Genomic DNA, 19,316 nt, shown 5'->3' with positions numbered 1-19,316 from the left:
GATGCCTAAATTAAATGGCTTCTTTTTTTGCTACAAGGCCAAACTCCACTCCAACCCTGGGTAGCCATTCCTCTTGTGTAAGCACCTAGGGGAGCAACTAAGAGAGTCCAGAAGTTTCCATTATCCTCATGTCTACAGGTCCACAATGAGGGATCACTGCTATATTCACTGTATAACCTAAGTTTTCTGATACTGTCCTAACTTCAAGAAGAATTGTCAATCTCAGAAGCCACTGAAATGCTGAAAATTAAAACCTCTCAACATCTAAACAACATCTTTAGATCCAGAAGTTAAAAAGGTATCTTTTGCCAAGCAACATGGCAAACATGGTCACCAAAGTTATTCATGTACCAGTAAGTGAAAGGTGACTAAACTGTGGGTTGATCAACCATGAACCCTTAAGTAGCATTTTCTTGGGCAGCTTCTTCTGACGGCTCACAAACATCAACAAAGGAGCAGATGAGTAAATTATGATGGGTAAAAATTCCCTTCCCCTTCCCCTTTCCCTCCCTTCCCTTTCCTCTGTATCTGAGTATCTGCTGTGAACTACACAGTGCTTTTGCTCACCCTATTGAAAACCCAGATCTGCCATTCAAGCACCTGTTATGGGTGTAGGATTTATTCCTGAGAATTTAGAAAATATTTTTTTCTTTTTCCCCCAGACAGAGTCTTGCTCAGTCGCCCAGAGCTGCGGTGCAATGGTGTGATCTCGGCTCACCGCAACCTCCACCTCCCAGGTTCAAGCAATTCTCCTGCCTCAGCCACCCAAGCAGCTGGGATTAAAGGCACATGCAAGCATGCCTGGCTAATTTTTGTATTTTTAGTAGAGATGAGGTTTCACTATAGAAAATACATTTTTAAAACATTTGATTTTTCAGAAAGTCTGCCATTTTGAGACTAGGAAGAGCTGCATGGTAATAGGAACACTGCCTACAAACAGATTAGCACTCTGTAAGGAATGACTGAAACCCAATTAAATGCACCATACAAAAACTAATTAAGGCAGACAGATGGAGAATTATGGTCAACACCATTCAAATCCGCTACAGCATCTAACATAGCAGGAATTTAAAGTAGTTTCTTATATTTGCTTGCCAGAATCATAGTGATAATTCAGAGACGTGCCACTATCTGTATTGTGTACAGATTATAAACCAGGCTTTAATTTCTCAGTCTTTTTCAAATGTAAAGGCTTAATTGGTTTTAAGGAAAAGAAATCATTCTTATCAGATTCCCTACTCAGGCGCAATACAAGGGCAACGCTAGGTTAGCTACACAAGCTTTCTCTCTTGCCGACCCTGTTTTTGAACTAGCAAAAAGCATTCTATACGAACTTCTGAACTATTAAGCAGTTCTAATAAATCTGCAAGAACTGCCTACAGAGAGCTCATGGTATGTTTTGTAATTCTTTCTGCAATCACACAGTTGGTAATTGTCTCACAAAAGCATGTAATCAGGGGGACAATAGAAATATGCAGGATACTGGAGATTAAAGAAAAGGGACAAATGAAGACAACAGGTCTAATGTTATTGAACTGCCACAGAAAAATAAAATCAAATGCTCTTTGAGTTAGTGCTTCAGGGTCAGTCTTGGATCAGAAAGCTACATGTAATTAATTGGGGCTTAAATTTTAAGACCCACTTGAAAAATAACTCAGTTCTTTAAAAAAAAAAAAAAAAGACCCAAAGACAAAACCATCACCTTATTACTAAATAAAACCTTCTATTACTACCTAGAAGAAATAAAAGAATTTCCAAATTCCACAGGATTACTATTTCTTTCACTAACTTTTTTTTAAAGGTAATTTAAAAAAAATCTTATTCCACTATGAGGTACCAAATTTCTACAGAATATATTATAGTTGAATTACATTCAAATTTGACATAAGGTCATAAAGTTAAAGAAATTTCCTTAGCTACGATAATCACAAGAGCCTGTGGGATGAGGATTCCCTTTGCCCCTCCCAAAGAATGGCTGGTACCTTCTCCATGTTTTCCATGCTAACATGTTGAGTATTTTCTGTGCTGGATACTACTCTAAACACTTTTCATGTTGTGAGACTCACTAATTCTCACAACAACCTTTGAAATAGGAAATAGTATTATTTCCATTCTGCAGATTAGCAAATCAAGGCACAGGGAAGTAAGAAAATATCAATAAATTAATGACCTAAATATGTGATAAAGAGTAGGCATACCTTTGAAATCCATAACTGGCCTAATAAATACATTCCTGTCAAAATCAGAGTTATTATATTCAGAGTTTGTCATGATGTCTTATATTCAACTCTTAAAACTACATATAAAATATTCTACAGTCCTTCCTTAACAATGAAGTTTTTTAAGAGCCATAAGTAAGGAGTAAAATTTTCCCCACTTAAAAACTCTGAAAGCCTTACAAACTGTATGTTAAAAGCCAACATAAGATGCTAACATAAGAAAACACAGTGACTGTGAGATGAGTCACTATGTTATGAATGTAAACCCCAAAGTGTCACAGAGAATCCCAATGATTGATGTCTTACATTATGCATTTAACCATTAATTCTCATGCATTTAACCATTATTATTTTTTTTATTGCATTTTAGGTTTTGGGGTACTGTGAAGAACATGCATGATTGTTGCATAGGTACACACGTGGCAGTGTGATTTGCTGCCTTCCTCCCCATCACCTATATCTGGCATTTCTCCCCATGCTATCTCTCCCCAACTCCCCACCCCCCACTGTCCCTCCCCTATTTCCCCCCAACAAATTTATTCACTCAACAACTATTTTTTCAGTGTGACCTATTAATAAGCCACTATAAATAACTGCCTTGCCAGATAGAAAGAGGGTACTGCTTCAGCAACGTGTGAGTACAGCATGAATTACTCAAGGCTGTTTGATTTTTAGGGTTGCTCCAGCCTAAAATCTCAAGAGCAATTTCCATGTTGGTAACTTTCTTTAGAATCCCAAAATAGCAATCTGGTAGCCCAAGGATGTGGGGAAAAAATAGTCACGTTTAATGAATTATAAATAAAACATAATTTTTGTAAGAAAAACTGTACGGTGCCTAAAATTGGGGGTTAAGACATTTTAGAATAATTTTTCTTTTTAATTTAAGGGTACTATTAAAGTTGACAAGGGACTTTGTTTGAGAAGCTGATGATGTAATTTACTTGGAAGGAAAATTCATTTTATTACAATTTCCTACCATTCCTCTAAGATATACCAATTATCTCCCCCCCCAAAAAAAAAACTGAAACAAAATGTAAATTACAGCATCAGGAAATGCTAATAGCCAGTAACCCAAGAGCGGGTCTTCCCAGCAAATCACCAACGGCAGAACTGCGTTAGAATCTTGCAATGCCTTGTGCAATGCAGAATTTGCCTTTCAGCCCCATTAATGTGCAGAGGAATATATTCCAAAGGATTGCAGAAGGCAGGCACAGAAAGCCAATTCTTAGAGATGAAATCAGCTTTCATTTGTAATGGTGCTGCAAGATTTCCGCTAAGAAAGAAAAAACTAAGTCCAAACTTCAATTCATTCAATATTCGTGACAGCAGTGGGATGCTGCCAAGAAGAGTAAACCCTCAAAGAGCTTGCAATCTCCTCGGCAGGAGAGAGGCAGAAATAACTCAAAACACAATAGCCAGAGTAGAGGTAGGGAGTGGGATATTAAATCCTTAAAGTAACAGAATTTAAACAAAATGCCGTCACCCTGCAAAGCTACTCATTATCATGTTGTTTATACTAACAAAATGGGATAAACAGGAGAACGAAGAGTCTAGAATATACCAGCTGTCTGCCCAGAATCTGCATGGAGGCTATGGAATGAGACCAGCAGGAACGGAGGACCAAGATCTGGCCCCCTTGTTTTAAGCCTTTGCTGTCACTGTGGCTGCACACCAAACTGCTGGCATCTGTGAAACGACTCCACTGCACCTAGCCATCTGCTGGCTCTGCTCAATGGGAGGGCCTATCTCCCTCCATTCCTATCTCATCATTGTCCTCTATACCTCTATCTCCAATGAACCAGAGTCCTGTGAATTTTACCTCCCTAAATAGTTCCTGAATGTATGCATGACTCTACCACCTTCATCTAAGCTGCCATCAGCATTCATCTCAATGACTGCAATAGTTGTCCCTCATCCACCCTAATCCCTTTACAGTCTGTTCTCTCACTGCAGCCTGTGAGATTTTTTTTAAGGACACATCTCATCATGTTATACCTCTACTTGAAACTTCTACTGCTCTTAGGAGAAATTCCAGAATCTTGACCTTGGCCTCCAGAATTTGGCTCCTGCCTACCTATTAGACCTGCTCTCTTGGACCCCATGTTCCAGCCATATCAACCTTCTTTCAGTTTCCTAATATGCCAAGTTCCTTCCTAAATATGTTGGGCCTTTGAATCTGCTGCTCCTCTATCTGAAATAGTCTTACCATTAACACCGCCACCCAACCCACCCAGTGTTCTAAATGTACAACTACTCAGCTTGAACATCACTTTCAGATGCCAGCAGTCCACCTCCACAATCTCTTAGCACCATGTACTACTCCTTAATTGCATTTAAATAATTATATATTTACTTGTTTACTTCCTCCTAGTTACACTAGAATGTAACTTCTATGTTGTGTACCTCCAGCACACAAAAGTGGAGTAGTACATACTAAGTGCTTGATACAGTCCCAGCTCACTTGCTACCAACTATAAGAAATCTTTCCCCAAACCCCTCATTTGGAATTACTCCCTCTTTCCTGTACACTCCAAGGTACCCTGACCCTTAATAAAAACAGGTTTGCCAGTATGTCTCTCATTGCAGTGAGTTGTACATGTTTATTTCCTTTAGATAACAAACTACAGGAAAGCAATGATGGTTTCTGGTTCATTCTGACAGCTGTTCAGTGCTTCATATTTCTCTTCCAATGACATGTTTATAGGCAAAAAACTTAACAAATATGTGAATTGCCCCAAAACTACACCATCAATCATTTAAGTGAAATAGAAGTGATGCTTACTTGTTTCTGGTTGAGTTGGCTTTTCTTTCTTAGCGCCACTGCCACTGGGGTGAGATCGTTTCCGGATCATGGACATGAGTGATCTTTGGAAGAAAGAAAAAGATCAATGGGAGATTACTGGATGCCTTATGATCCAACAAATTAAACATATAGAGCCTAAATAATCAGTAAATTTCTCATTCTTCAGTAGGTGTATGAATACATAACTAGAATTTAAGTAGCCCACTTTCCATTTTTAATAATATTAAACTTTTCATCACTTTACAGAAGAGAAACATGTCTCATCCTTTTCTGTGTAACACCTAACTAATTATTGGAGAGAGGACACTGCTATAACTAATAATAAAATGCATGCACATTAACAAAAAGAAAGAGACAAAAAATTTGAAGACTCATATATAAAATTCAGAAAGCGCTATCTATCTACTATATACATGAACAAGAATGTTCATGTATAATTTCCATAATTCCCCAGAACTCGTAATAACTCATTTGTCCATCAGCACCACAATGGAAAAGTACATTCTGAGACCTTCAAAAAGTGAATTATACATCAGTGAATATGAATAGACTTAAGCTACACAACATGGATGAATCTTATAAAATAATGTAGAGTAAAAAGAGCAAGACCACAATGATGCATGAAAATTATAGTTATATAAAGTTCAAAACCAGGCCACACAGATATTTACAGTAGTTTAGGATACATATTAGGCAGGAAAATTTTTCTTAAATAATGCAAAGAAATGATCACCATAATGTTCATTGCAGCACTGTTTACAATAGCAAAGACCTGGAACCAACCCAAATGCCCATCGACGATAGACTGGATAGGGAAAATGTGGCACATATACACCATGGAATATTATGCAGCCATCAAAAACGATGAGTTTGGGTCCTATGTAGGGACATGGATGAACCTGGAAACCATCATTCTCAGCAAACTGACAGAAGAGCAGAAGATCAAACACCGCATGTTCTCACTCATAGGCGGGTGTTGAACAATGAGAACACATGGACACAGGGAGGGGAGCACTGCACACTGGGGTCAGTGGGGGGAAATGAGGGAGGGACGGTGGGGGGTGGGGAGCTGGGGAGAGATGGCAGGGGGAGAGATGCCAGATGTAGGTGATGGGGAGGAGGGCAGCAAATCACACTGCCATGTGTGTACCTATGCAACAATTTTGCATGTTCTTCACATGTACCCCAAAACCTAAAATGCAATAAAATAAATAAATGGGGGGAAAAAAAAAGATAGTGATTAGGGAGAAAGGTGGTTATCTTTGGAAAAGGATCAAAGAAAAGAATGAGGGTGCCAGTATTGCCTATTTCTTGATTTGGAGGGTGATTACATAGATGGTCACTTTAACATTATTTTAAAATTTCACATAGGCTTGTGTACATATCTGCATATATTATCATTTCCTTAACAAAATGTTTACCAAATAATGAATGAATCAAGAATTTTTGAATTCCTTCAACTGCATCATAAATGTCCTCAGAGTGGTGAACTGTACTTGCAAAACAGTCCTGAGGAAGCCAGCAACAGAAAACAAATACTTGGAGGATAAGAAAGGCATAATGTTGGCCAGGTACGGTGGCTCACACCTGTAATACCAGCACTTTGGGAAGCCGAGGTGGGCAGATCACGAGGTCAAGAGGTCGAGACCATCCAAGCCAACATGGTGAAACCGCATCTTTACTAAAAAATTCAAAAAATTAGCTGGGCATGGTGGTGCATGCCTGTAGTTCCAGCTACTCGGGAAGCTGAGGCAGGAGAATGGCTTGAACCCAGGAGGCGGAGGTTGCAGTGAGCCGAAATCACACCACTGCATGCCAGCCTGGTGCCTGGTGACAGAGTGAGACACTGTCTCAAAAGAAATAAAAGAAAGAAAGAAAAGAAAGGCATAATGTTCCCGTAGCAAAAGGGGCAAATGGATATACAGAGTAACACTTGTTCAGAAGGTATCATCACCCAATGCTTCTTTTCTTTCCTTTTTGTTTTTCTGAGACAGGGTCTCACTCTTGTCCATGCTGGAGTGCAGTGGCACAATCACCACTCATTGCAGCTCTAACCTCCTGCACTCAAGTGATTTTCCTGCATCAGTTTTGAAGTCGCTGAGAGTACAGGTACACTACCACTCCTGGTTACTGTTCTTCAAATTTTTGACAGCAGGGGTGGCAGCGGGGGGGTGTCACCATGTTGCCCAGGCTGATCCCGAACTCATGGCCTCAAGTGATCTTCCTGCCTTGGCCTGTATTACAGGTGCGAGCCACTGTGCCCAGCCTCCAATCTCTTAATCATTATAATTTCCAGCTTTTTTTACTTTTCAATTCTACCTTTGCTTACATTATTAATCCCCTTCCTAATTGCTTTTTCCTAAAATTCCCAAACTCAGTGGATAATCTCCCATAATGCCCAGTAAAAAGCAAAAACCACATCCTGCTCTATTTAGCTTGGGAACCAATCAAGGAGCTTCTGCCTTTGTCTAGTTTCTGTTCTTTGGGCTCACAATGGCCAAATGGAATTAAATTATTTTCACAAAAGTTAGAAATTTTAATTTACATAGACCTTTGAAATAAGCACATATTATTCTAGAAGTTATAAAGAATAAAATAAACTTTACTTGCTCATTTTTCCATTCCGTCAACTGAACACCAATGTCTACTTGTTAGCACTCCGTGGCGGGCTGGGTGTGAGGAGGGTTCTCATTAATCAGATGCCTCACCTTACCCTCGCACTACACTGCACTGACCTTGCCGCCTCTGGTTCTGTGAGGAAATTTTGCCAAGAGTACATTATTGAACATAAAGATGATGAAGCAGGAATTTTTCTGTACTGCTGAGAGTACTTATATATATATTCACACATGTGAAGAAAAACATCTGTTTATTAGCAAAAACCACCTGGGTGACAGAAAGTGTTAGCTTAAAGGATTCTGAGTTGAAGCATAAACTGGACACATACAGTGCTCAGAGGAAAATCATCACAATATGAAAACCAACAGTCAAGATGAAACTCAGACTATAGGGAAGGCAGGACTCAAATGCCACAGGAGTCTAAGTCAAGACCTCTGGGACCCATAATCAAACCTCTAGCCATCACTGCCCCATTTCACTGCCATTTCAATTGAATGAATAAAATTTCAGGCATGTGTCATCCCCAAATTGAACATTTCAGTGGATAATTTTCACCTGTTAGTTTTTCAAGGGGTGTTAGTCATGTCCACTGTGATAGTTATTTTGTGTGTCAACCTGACGGGCCACAGAGTGCCGGAGATACCTGGTCAAACACAATCCTGGTGTTTCCATGAGGATGTTGTGGATGACATTAGCATTTCAATCAGCAGACTGCGTAAAGCAGATGGTCCTCCCTGAGGTGGTGGCTTTCAGCCAATCATTTGAAGGCCTAATTAGAACAACAAGGCGGATCCTCCCTCAACTAACAGGGAATTCCTCCTGCCTGACTGCTTTCAAACTGGGTTATTGGCTTTTTCTTGCTTTCGAACTTGAACTGAAACGCTGCCACTTTCTGGGTCTTGAGCCTGTCAAACTTTGGAATAAAACTACACCATAGGTTCTTCCAGTTTTCAGGCTCTTGGACTCAGCCTGGAACCACATCATTGACTCTTTTGGGTGTCCAACTTGCCAACTCACCCTATAGATCTTGGGGCTTGTCAGCATCCATAATCATATGAACCAATTCCTTACAATAAATCTGCATATATATCTGCCTATATCTGTATCTATACATACACACATTCAATTGGTTCTGTTTTTCTAGAAAAAAAACACTTAGCCTCAACTCTCTCTCCATATCTGCCTAGAACCTATCCTACTTTCACTACCTCTGGGACAAAATGACCAAAGTTTGCCTTCTTCCTCTTTCTTCTACCTATTCTTGAAGTCAAAGGGGTGGAAAGAGAAGGGAAAAGCAGTAAGGCCACTTAAAGAAGCCACAGGCCCGGTCTGGCAAGGTGGCTCACACCTGTAATCCCAGCACTTTGGGAGGCCAAGTTGGATAGGTCACGAGGTCAGGAGTTTGAGACCAGCCTGACCAATATGGTGAAACCCCATCTCTACTAAAAAATACAAAAATTAGCCAGGCATGACGGCACACGCCTGTAGTCCCAGCTACTCTGGAGGCTGAGGCAGGGGAATCACTGGAACCCAGGAGGCGGAGGTTGCAGTGAGCTGAGATCAGGCCACTGCATTCCAGCCTGGCAACAGAGCAAGATCACGAAGTCAGGAGTTTGAGACCAGCTTGATCAATATGGTGAAACCCTGTCTCTACTAAAAAATACAAAAATTAGGCACGGTGGCATGTGCCTGTAGTCTCAGTTACTTGGGAGGCTGGAGCAGGGGAATTGCTGGAACCTGGGGGGCAGAGGTTATGGTGAGCTGGGATCACGCAACTGCACCTCCAGCCTGGTGACAGAATAAGATTCCATCTCCAAAAAAAAAAGAAGCCACAGGCCGTAGTCTTTTTTTTTCCTCTCCCACTTACATGTCTAACCATGATTTACACATCAGGGTAAAACAAATGGGTCAGGAACAAAGTTAGAAAACCTTCATCTGTGAATTCAAAATCCACTCAAACTAAATACATACGCAAATATACCTCTCTGACAAGAAAGCATTCCTCACAAAAAAACCCTCTTTTCTATCAAAATTATGTCCTATACAATTTAAACTCAACTTAAAACAAAAAGCATTAATATTATTTATAAAATTTTCTGTAAAGAGCCTTATAAAAGAGTTCACACTTGAGACATAGTCCCAAACACTCATTTCTCAGTAAAGTACTCTTTGGGAAAAAAATTCTACTTAGGTTATATTTTACCTTTAATTCTAGGGGCTCTCAACATTTCTGAGAATAAAAATTAAAGGCCAACAGCAAGACTGTAATTACTTTTTAATCGTTCTCCCTCCTCATAGACAGAAGTGATCTTTCTTATCAGCTCAAAATCCTAGACCTTAGAGAAAGATCAAAGTGATGAATTTCCAATTTTAAATGTCAAATCCAGAATATCGCCTACAGATTTAGCTACCCAGGAGAGAAAGATTTTAAAATACCTGAAATTCTTTCAATTGACTCTTGGATCGATCACGTGTAAAAATTATTTTGCCTTAACTACTTCAATGGCTTAAAGTAGATTATGTCATACCCTACTCAGTAAGGAAAACTAATGAGAATCTTTTTAAAAGGCAAAGTCCCATTTTCATAGTCGTGTGGGAGGAACATGCTACACATTCTATTCAGATGGATCAGCAAAGGTGCAAAGCATGAATAAACGGCTTCTCTGTGTGAAAGGATTAAACAAATCTCATGAGTTAATGAAAGGTAAAAAACCTAGCAAAAGTTTTTAAATGCCATTTATTAAAGAATAAATTATACAAAAGCAGCTAACATCATGACATGAGTAGGTAAGTTGTCACCATGGCAAGGAGGCTGTCTTATGTAATTCTGGATGGTGGCATGTGGAACCACAAAGAAGGCAAAATTTGACTCTAAGTCTCCTAGTGTGCATTGTGCTCAAGTGAGGTGCATAATGCCATCATGTCACCTTGGGTTTCAGAAAATACGAATTCCTGTCTGCATATGTGACTTCCTGCCACAAGAATTTAAACATAATTCATCTTTCTTATGAAGGTTCCTCTCTTAGCATTACTGAAGGTATAAATATGAGGATACGGATAAAATTAGTACTTTTAGTTAATTACTAGTTTATAACAATCAGTATGTTCACATTTTCATTTAGTATTTTTATTTTTAAAATAATTGAACAAACCAGAGCTTTTCAAATTTGAATTAGTTAGAGAGAAAAGTAAACACATTCTGGAGAGGCTCAAAATTCCCTGGTCTTACTGTTAAGGGAAATTTTAATGTTATTGAATGAAATTTATATATTATAAGAAGGGAAAAATACATTGGCTGTATTAGGGCATTCTCATGCTGCTAATAAAGACATACCCGAGGCTGGGTAATTACAAAGGAAAGAGGTTTAATTGACTCACAGTTCCACATGGCTGGGGAGGCCTCACAATCATGGCAGAAGGCAAGGAGGAGCAAGTCACATCTTACATGGCGGCAGGGAAGAGAGAACTTGTGCAGGGGAACTCCTCTTTATAACAACCATCAGATCTGATGAAACTTATTCACTATCACAAGAATGGCATGGGAAAGACCCACCCTCATGATCCAATTACCTCCCACTCAGTCCCTCCCATGACACATGGGAATTGTGGGAGCTACAATTCAAGAGAAGATTTGGGTGGGGACACAACCAAACCGTAAACCTTTTCTAAAGGCCATCACTGGCCTTTAGAAAAATTTCCAAGAGAAGCACCAGCTAGTATCTTTCACACTTTTAGTATGGCTCCTCTAAGGGCACAATCTGATGGGGAAGAACATTTGATGCAGAGCAGTCTTCCTGGATGTGCTTACCGGATAGGATTGGGAGGTGGAGGGGGAAGTGGCGGTGGAGGAGGTGGTGGTGGAGGTACTGAATTCTCAGACTGGTTCACTCGTTTCTGGAGTTCATCAACTGCACAGAGAGCAAGCATTCAGAAGACAGCTTAAATAAGCAACTAAACATTGTTTATACGAGTGAAAGAAAAACGATAACCTTTCTCAAAAGTAAGCTCTTTTTATTAAGGCAAAATTAGAAATTCAGTAAGAAACTGCAGAACTGTTTAAGCTTGTCATGATCTAGTATACTGCTAATGCAAGAGAGGGCTCCCATCTATCAAAATTAAACATTATCTGTTTGCTGTATATAAAACTTTAGAAAAGAAAAAAAATTCAAAGCAATGGCTGCAGGGTGGGAAGGAGTGAGTAGGTTGAAGAAATATGTGTTAACAACGAAGTATATTACTTGAACACTAAGAAATTGTTAATACTTGACTTTAAAAGTGTACAGATGAAGAACTAAAGATGACATTTAGCATGAATTTTAATAGCTGCATACTTCTCTTCTCCGCTTCATTTCCTTCAAAAACTGCAAATACTAGAGTCCTTGATTTTAACCAGATTCAGCTTCCTAAAACTGTAACTAGGAAACTAGGAAACTTTTTGCTCTTTTGAAGAGTTTTCTGGAAATGCAAATTATTCCTTCAAGTCTTTAATGAAGCAGGCATTTTACTGAGTACCAACAATGTGAAAGTGCCTGTGAATGGTGCTACAGGAGACATAACACCTGACTTCAAAGAACTGAACTTAAATTTATATCACAGATGATACTACCTACAAGATAACAGATAAAAGGTGCTGCATACTATTGGCATTCAGAGGTAGCTCTCCCCATTCACAGCCATTCCACCTTCCCCAACTGAGTATATCCCCAGGGACCTGTCTGTCCATTTGTATTTATCCTCAACACTTAAACAGGCAGTGTGGGCTATGCCCTCCATAAGTGAGAATCCTCTGGTCATTTCATATGCATGCACTTATCCCTCCAAAGGGAATCTGAGTTCTCTGAAGACAAAAATCATGGTTTCTTTTCTTCTGTATTTCTTATTGTATCCTAGGCTAGGGCTCGGTGCACACACAGCAGATATTAATAAAAGGCATTCAGAATTGAACCTCATATATTTCCAGTGTCTCCCTCCTCTATTCACAATAAAGATGGCTTTGGCTACAGGCTACTCTGATACTCACTAAAAAGAATGGGATATTTCTTAATTTTGGATCAATTAAAAATAAATTATAATCAATTTTCATTGTGGATTAGAAAGCATTGAATGCTTTTAGAAGGGGGAAAAAAAAGTCTACATGGTTCTTCTGCATAGATTTCAAAATTCTAGTATAAAATTAACCAAAAATATCCAAAGTGAATACTGAAGCCATTATAAAGGGAAAGTACCTGCCTCCTTAAATTACCGACCTTCCAACAGAGATTTACACATATGCCTGTATAGTAATTTAACTCACACATTCCTGTTAAGCCTCCTAGAACTGAATGAATAAATCTTTTGATTTAGGTATCCCCTGGTGTTTTAAAAGTTTTTCCATTTAATAGATATATTGTTGCCCATTTCATTGTTAGGTGCGATATAGAAAGTATTGCTTCATGTGTATAATTGGACACCAAAGGTGAAGGTGGTATGAACACCAAAGATGAAGATAGTATTTTTTAAAGTATAATTCTTTTTTAAAATGCACTCTAAGTGAACAAAATAAAGCACATAATGAACATTCATCTCTGAAGCTCTGAAAAATGCTGAAGGCCGGGCGCGGTGGCTCAAGCCTGTAACCCCAGCACTTTGGGAGGCCGAGGCGGGTGGATCACGAGGTCAAGAGATCGAGACCATCCTGGTCAAAATGGTGAAACCCCGTCTCTACTAAAAATACAAAAAGTTAGCTGGGCATGGTGGCTGAGGCAGGAGAATTGCCTGAACTCAGGAGGAGGAGGTTGCGGTGAGCCGAGATCGCGCCATTGCACTCCAGCCTGGGTAACAAGAGCGAAACTCCGTCTCAAAAAAAAAAAAAGAAAGAAAAATGCTGAAAAGTTTGGTCTCCCTAAGCTAATGGTATCTCTGTGTCTTAATTCTGTATAGGATGTTCACGAGGGCTCTAAGTACAAAAATGAAGTCTAAATATTTGTGAATTATTTAATACAGCAGTTATTCTACCAAATTGCATGGTTAGAAATGAAGGAATTTAAAAACAAATCTTGCTATTTTTCCACAGTATTCCAGTAGATGTTCTAGGCTAACTATGTGCCAGGTTTTGTACTAGGCATGAGTAATTCAAAGATTAGTAATAAGACATAGTAGCCTACACAATGCTTTTACCAGAATGCTTTAAATTTCTGGCTTTCTCTTCAGAATTCTGATATTTCGATTCTAATTCCTTTTTATCTTCTTCTAGAAGCTCCAGCTGCTGTTTGAGGTTGTGTATTTCTTTGCGGAGTGTTTCATTTTCTAGTTGCTCTTCTAATTCTTTGACCTACAAGTTATTTAAAAAAAGAAAAAAAAAGACTTTTATGAGTGATACCTGTTTATTCATTAAAGAAAAGAAAGGGAAAAAATAAATACTTCTCTTTGACTGTACTTCATCGCAAAGAGAGTCTAATCCATCTTAGAAACCATGCAAATTCTAGATACAATTAACACAAAATCATAATAAGCTCTTTGATTTAAAATAAATTTACTAGGGAGTTATGTCCCAGACACTTTTTTTGTTTTATTTTAGTTTCTAGGGTACATGTGCAGGTTTGTTATATAGGTAAATCGTGTGTCACAGGGGTTTGGCGTACAGATTATTTTGTCACTGAGGTAAAAATGATAATACCTGAGAGGTAGTTTTTCGATCCTCTCTCTCCTCCCACCCTCAGCCCTCAAGTAAGCCTCAGTGTCTGTTGTTCTCTTCTTTGTGTCCATGTGTAATCAATGCTTAGCTCCTACCTAGAAGTGAGAACATGTAGTATTTGGTTTTCTATTCCTATGTTAGTTTACTTAGGATTATGGGCTCCAGTTCCATTCACATTGCTACAAAGGACATTATCTCCTTCCTTTTTATGGCGACATCGTATTCCATGGTGTAATATGTACCACATTTCTTTATCCAGTCTATCACTGATGGGCACTGAGGTTGACTCCATGACTTTGCTATTGCTTATTGTGCTACGATGAATATATGCATGCATGTGTCTTTATGGTAGAATAATTTATATTCCTTTGGGCAAATATCCAATAAAGGGATTGCTGGCTTGAATGGTATTTCTGTTTTAAGTTCTTTGAGAAATCACCACACTGCTTTCCACAATGGCTGAATTAACTTACATTCCTACCAGCAGTGTATATGTGTCCCCTTTCTCCGAAATCTTCCCCACATCTGTTATTTTTTGACTTTTTAATAACAGCCCTTCTGACTGACGTGAGATGGTATCTCACTGTGGTTCTGATTTACATTTCTCTAATGATTAGTGATGTTAAGCATTTTTGTATGCTTGTGAGCCTCACAGACACTTTAATTTTTAAATACGAGTCACTTTTGTACCCATTTTCAAAAGAAAAATTCAGGTAATATTTTAAAAGACCCCTGAGGGACATAAATTTAGTAATATGTATCAGAAGTCTTCAAAAAAAAAAAAAAAGGAAAGGCCCTTGATTCAGCAACGCCACTTTTAGGAATTATTTTTTAAAATACTCCAACAAGGGTGGAAATATATTCACTGAAATGTTTTTGTGGGTTGAGAAATAGTCTCACTCTTTCGCTTAGACTGGGATGCAGTGGTGCAATCTGGGCTCACTGCAACCTCTGCCTCCTGGGTTTAAGCAATTCTTGTGCTTTGGCCTCCTGAGTAGTTGGGGCTACAGACACGTGTCACCACACTCAGCTAATTTTTATATATTTTGTAAGATGGGGTTTCACCATGTTAGCCAGGCTGATTTCGAACTCCTGGCCTCACGTGATCCACCTGTCTTGGCCTCCCAAAGTGCTGAGATTACAGGCATGAGCCACCACACTGGCCTGAAGTATTCTTTACAACAGCAAAAAGTTGCAAATAACCCAAATGTCCACCAATATTTTTGATTTAATAAGTTATGGCATGTTTATTAAATGAAATACTATGCAACTGTTTAAAATCACATAGCTTGTCCAGGCATGGTGGCTCATGCCTGTAATCCCAGCACTTTGGGAGGCTGAGGTGGGTGGACTGCCTGAGGTCAGGAGTTTGAGACTAGCCTCACCAACATAGTGAGGCTATGTCTCTACTAAAAATACAAAAAATTAGCTGGGTGTGGTGGCGGTTGCCTGTAATCCTAGCTACTCGGGAGGCTGAGGCAGGGAAATCACTTGAACCAGGGAGGCAGAGTTTGTGGTGAGCCAAGATCATGCCATTGCACTCCAGCCTGGACAACAAAAACGAGACTCTGTTCCCCACCCCGCCAAAAAAAATCACATAGTTTACTATATACTGACATGAGAAGATATATTACCAATGGAAAAAAATCAGGTCATAAAATAGTATGCATGGTATGACTCCATTTAAACAAATAATACATATGCACAAAATTATATATTTAAAGAAAGTTCAGCTATGCACCAAAATATGGAACACTTGATTAATATTCTTTAATTTTTGCTATATTTAAAAAATTTATTATAAGGAACATATGTTATTTTTATAATTGCAAAAACCATATGCTGTGCTTAAAAGACTGCTGCATCTGCAAGGGAACTTACTGAGTTAAGAAACATTTGAAGCCACATACAGACGGTCCCCAATTTAGGATGGTCTGAGATACAGTTCGACTTTACAATGGTGTGGAAGCGACAGGCATTCAATAGTAACCATACTTCAAATTCTGGATTTTGATATTTTCCCAGGCTGGCAGTATGTAATAAGATACTCTCTTACAATCCTGGGCAGCAGCAGCCAGCCACAGCTCCCAGTCACATAATCATGCAGGTAAACAACTGACACTTTAGAGCAGGGGTCCCCAGCCCCAAGGCCTTGGTCCATGGCCTGTTAGGAACCAGGCTGCCTAGCAGAAGGTAAGCAGCAGGCGTGAGTAAACTTTATCACCTAAGCTCCACCTCCTGTCAGGTCAGTGGCTGCAACAGACTCTCATACAAGCATGAACCCTATGGTGAAAGTCACATGCAAAAAATCTAGGTTGTACGTTCCTTATGAGAATCTAATGCTAATGAGCTAAGGTGGAACAGTTTCATCCCAAAACCATCCCCCATATTCTTCCCTCCCCGGTCCCTGGAAAAATGGTCTTCAACGAATCTGGTCCCTAGTGCCAAAAAGGGTGGGGAGTATACTATGTTTCCAGATGACTCTGAGCAATTGTAGCCTAATGTAAGTATTCCGAGCACATTTAAGGTAAACTAGGCTAAACTATGATGTCCAGTAGGTTAGGTGTATTACTTTCAATTTACAGTATTTTCAACAAACATGGGTTTATCAGGACATAACCCCATCATAAATCAAGGATCATCTGTACATGAAAGACTATCCAGAATAACTGTATGTATAAAGAGTGTAACAGTTTTAGAAGTAGTAATTGTTATAATTTCATTAGTAAGCTTTATCTGATCTTCAGTACCCAACAAGGTATATAAGTAACAATTTAGTCCTATATCTCAGTTCAATTCAGTAGGTTCCAGGCATGTATTATTTACTAAATTACTTAACTGTACGTAGCTGGACTTTTCAGACTTTTCAGAACCAAGAGTTAAATTCTAGCATAAACTGAAACAAAAGCCCATTCTTTTTGTCTCTCTTTTCTTGAAAAGGTAATTCCTACACATGAGGACAAAAGAAAGAATGAAATTCTTTCCCTCCCACCCTGTTCTCCAGTTCTCTTTCCCAGGGGACTGTTATTACCTGTCCATCTAGAGGTACTCTACATATATATCAACATTTTTTAAATTTTTATTTTAAAATTATACTTTAACTTCTGGGATACATATGCAGAACACGCAGGTTTGTTACGTAGGTATACACGTGCCATGGTGGTTTGCTACACTCATCAACCCGTCATCTACATTAGGTATTTCTCTTAATCCTATCCTTCCCCTTGCCCCACACTCCCTGGCAGGCTCTAGTGTGTGATGTCCTCCTCCCTGTGTCCTTATGTTCTCATTGTTCAACTCCCACTTATGAGTAACAACATATGATATTTGGTTTTCTGTTCCTGGGTTAATTTGCTGAGAATGATGGTTTCCAGCTTCATCCATGTCCCTGCAAAGGACATGAACCCATCCTTTTTATAGCTGCATAGTATTCCATGATGTATATGTGCCACATTTTCTTTATCTAGTCTATCACTGATGGGCATTTGGGTCGGTTCCAAGTCTTTGCTATTGTGAACAGTGCCGCAATAAATGTATTTGTCCATGTGTCTTTATAGTGGAATAATTTATAATCCTTTGGGTATAAAACCAGTAATGAGTTGCTGGGTCAAATGGTATTTCTGGTTCTAGATCCTTGAGGAATTTCCACACTGTCTTCCACAATGGTGGAACTAATTTACACTCCCACCAACAGTGTAAAAGCATTCTTATTTCTCCATATCCTCTCCAGCATCTGTTGTTTCCTGACTTTTTAATGATCACCATTCTAACTGGCATGAGATGGTATCTCATTGTGGTTTTGATTTGCATTTCTCTAATGACAACTGATGATGAGCTTTTTTTCATATGTTTGTTGGCTATATAAATGTCTTCTTTTAAGAAGTGTCTGTTCATATCCTTCACCTGCTTTTTGATGGGGTTGTTTTTTCCTTGTATACTTGTTTAAGTTCCTTGTAGAGTCTGAATATTAGCTCTTTATTAGAGGGATAGATTGCAAAACTTTTCTCCCATTCTGTAAGTTGCCTGTTCACTCTGATGATAGTTTCTTCTGCTATGCAGAAGCTCCTTAGTTTAATTAGATCCCATTTGTCAATTTTGGCTTTTGTTGCCATTGATTTTAGTGTTTTAGTCATGAAATCTTTGCCCATAGTTATGTCCTGAATGGTATTGCCTAGGTTTTCTTCTAGGATTTTTATGGTTTTAGATCTTACATTTAAGTCTTTAATCCATCTGGAGTTAATTTTTGTACAAAGTGTTTTATACAAAAGCTAGCCAGTTTTCCCAACACCATTTATTACACAGGGAATCCTTTCCCCATTGCTTGTTTTTGTCTGGTTTGTCAAAGATCAGATGGTTGTAGATGTGTGGCATTATTTCTGAGGCCTCTGTTCTATTCCACTGGTCTGTATCTCTGTTTTGGTACCAGTACCACGCTGTTTTGGTTACTGTAGCTTTGTAGTATAGTTTGAAGTCAGGTAGCATGATGCCTCCAGCTTTTTTCTTTTTGCTTAGAATTGTCTTGGCTATATGGGCTCTTTTTTGATTCCATATGAAATTTAAAGTAGTTTTTTTTTTTTTTAATTCTGTAAAGAAAGTCAATGGTAGCTTGATGAGGATAGCACTGCATCTACAAATTACTTTGGGCAGTATGGCCATTTTCACAATATTGATTCTTCCTATTCATGAGCATGGAATGTTTTTCCATTTGTGTGTGTCCTCTCCTATTATCTTGAGCAATAGTTTGTAGTTCTCCTTAAGGAGGTCCTTCACATCCCTTGTGAGTAGTATTCCTAGGTATTTTATTCTTTTTGTAGCAATTGTGAATGGGAGTTCGCTCATGACTTGGCTGTTTGTCTATTATTGCTGTATAGGAATGCTTGTAATTTTTGCACACTGATTTTGTATACTGAGACTTTGCTGAAGTTGCTTATCAGCTTAAGAAGATTTGGGGCTGGAACAATGGGGTTTTCTTTTTTTTTATCGTATTTTAGGGTTTTGGGGT

General features: G+C 38.9%; 1 protein-coding gene across 5 annotated transcripts in view; it reads right to left on the bottom strand.

Annotated features, from left to right (window-relative positions):
• The window catches only part of SHTN1 (shootin 1), a 123,950-nt gene that overhangs the window by 32,407 nt on the left and 72,227 nt on the right, over positions 1 to 19,316 (bottom strand). For all 5 annotated transcript variants that reach the window (XM_017543788.2, XM_017543791.2, XM_037743971.1 and 2 more), the window contains 3 exons: positions 13,798 to 13,951; positions 11,450 to 11,549; positions 5,002 to 5,084 (listed from right to left, as the gene is read on the bottom strand). In XM_017543788.2, coding sequence (XP_017399277.1) covers positions 5,002 to 5,084; positions 11,450 to 11,549; positions 13,798 to 13,951 — 337 coding nt within the window. The remainder of the gene's footprint in view (positions 1 to 5,001; positions 5,085 to 11,449; positions 11,550 to 13,797; positions 13,952 to 19,316) is intronic.

Source organism: Cebus imitator, unplaced genomic scaffold (genome assembly GCF_001604975.1).
Source record: "Cebus imitator isolate Cc_AM_T3 unplaced genomic scaffold, Cebus_imitator-1.0 Scaffold161, whole genome shotgun sequence".
Classification (NCBI taxonomy): domain Eukaryota; kingdom Metazoa; phylum Chordata; class Mammalia; order Primates; family Cebidae; genus Cebus; species Cebus imitator.
Note: the sequence above shows the minus strand (reverse complement) of the source record. Positions and strands in the feature narration are given on the sequence as shown.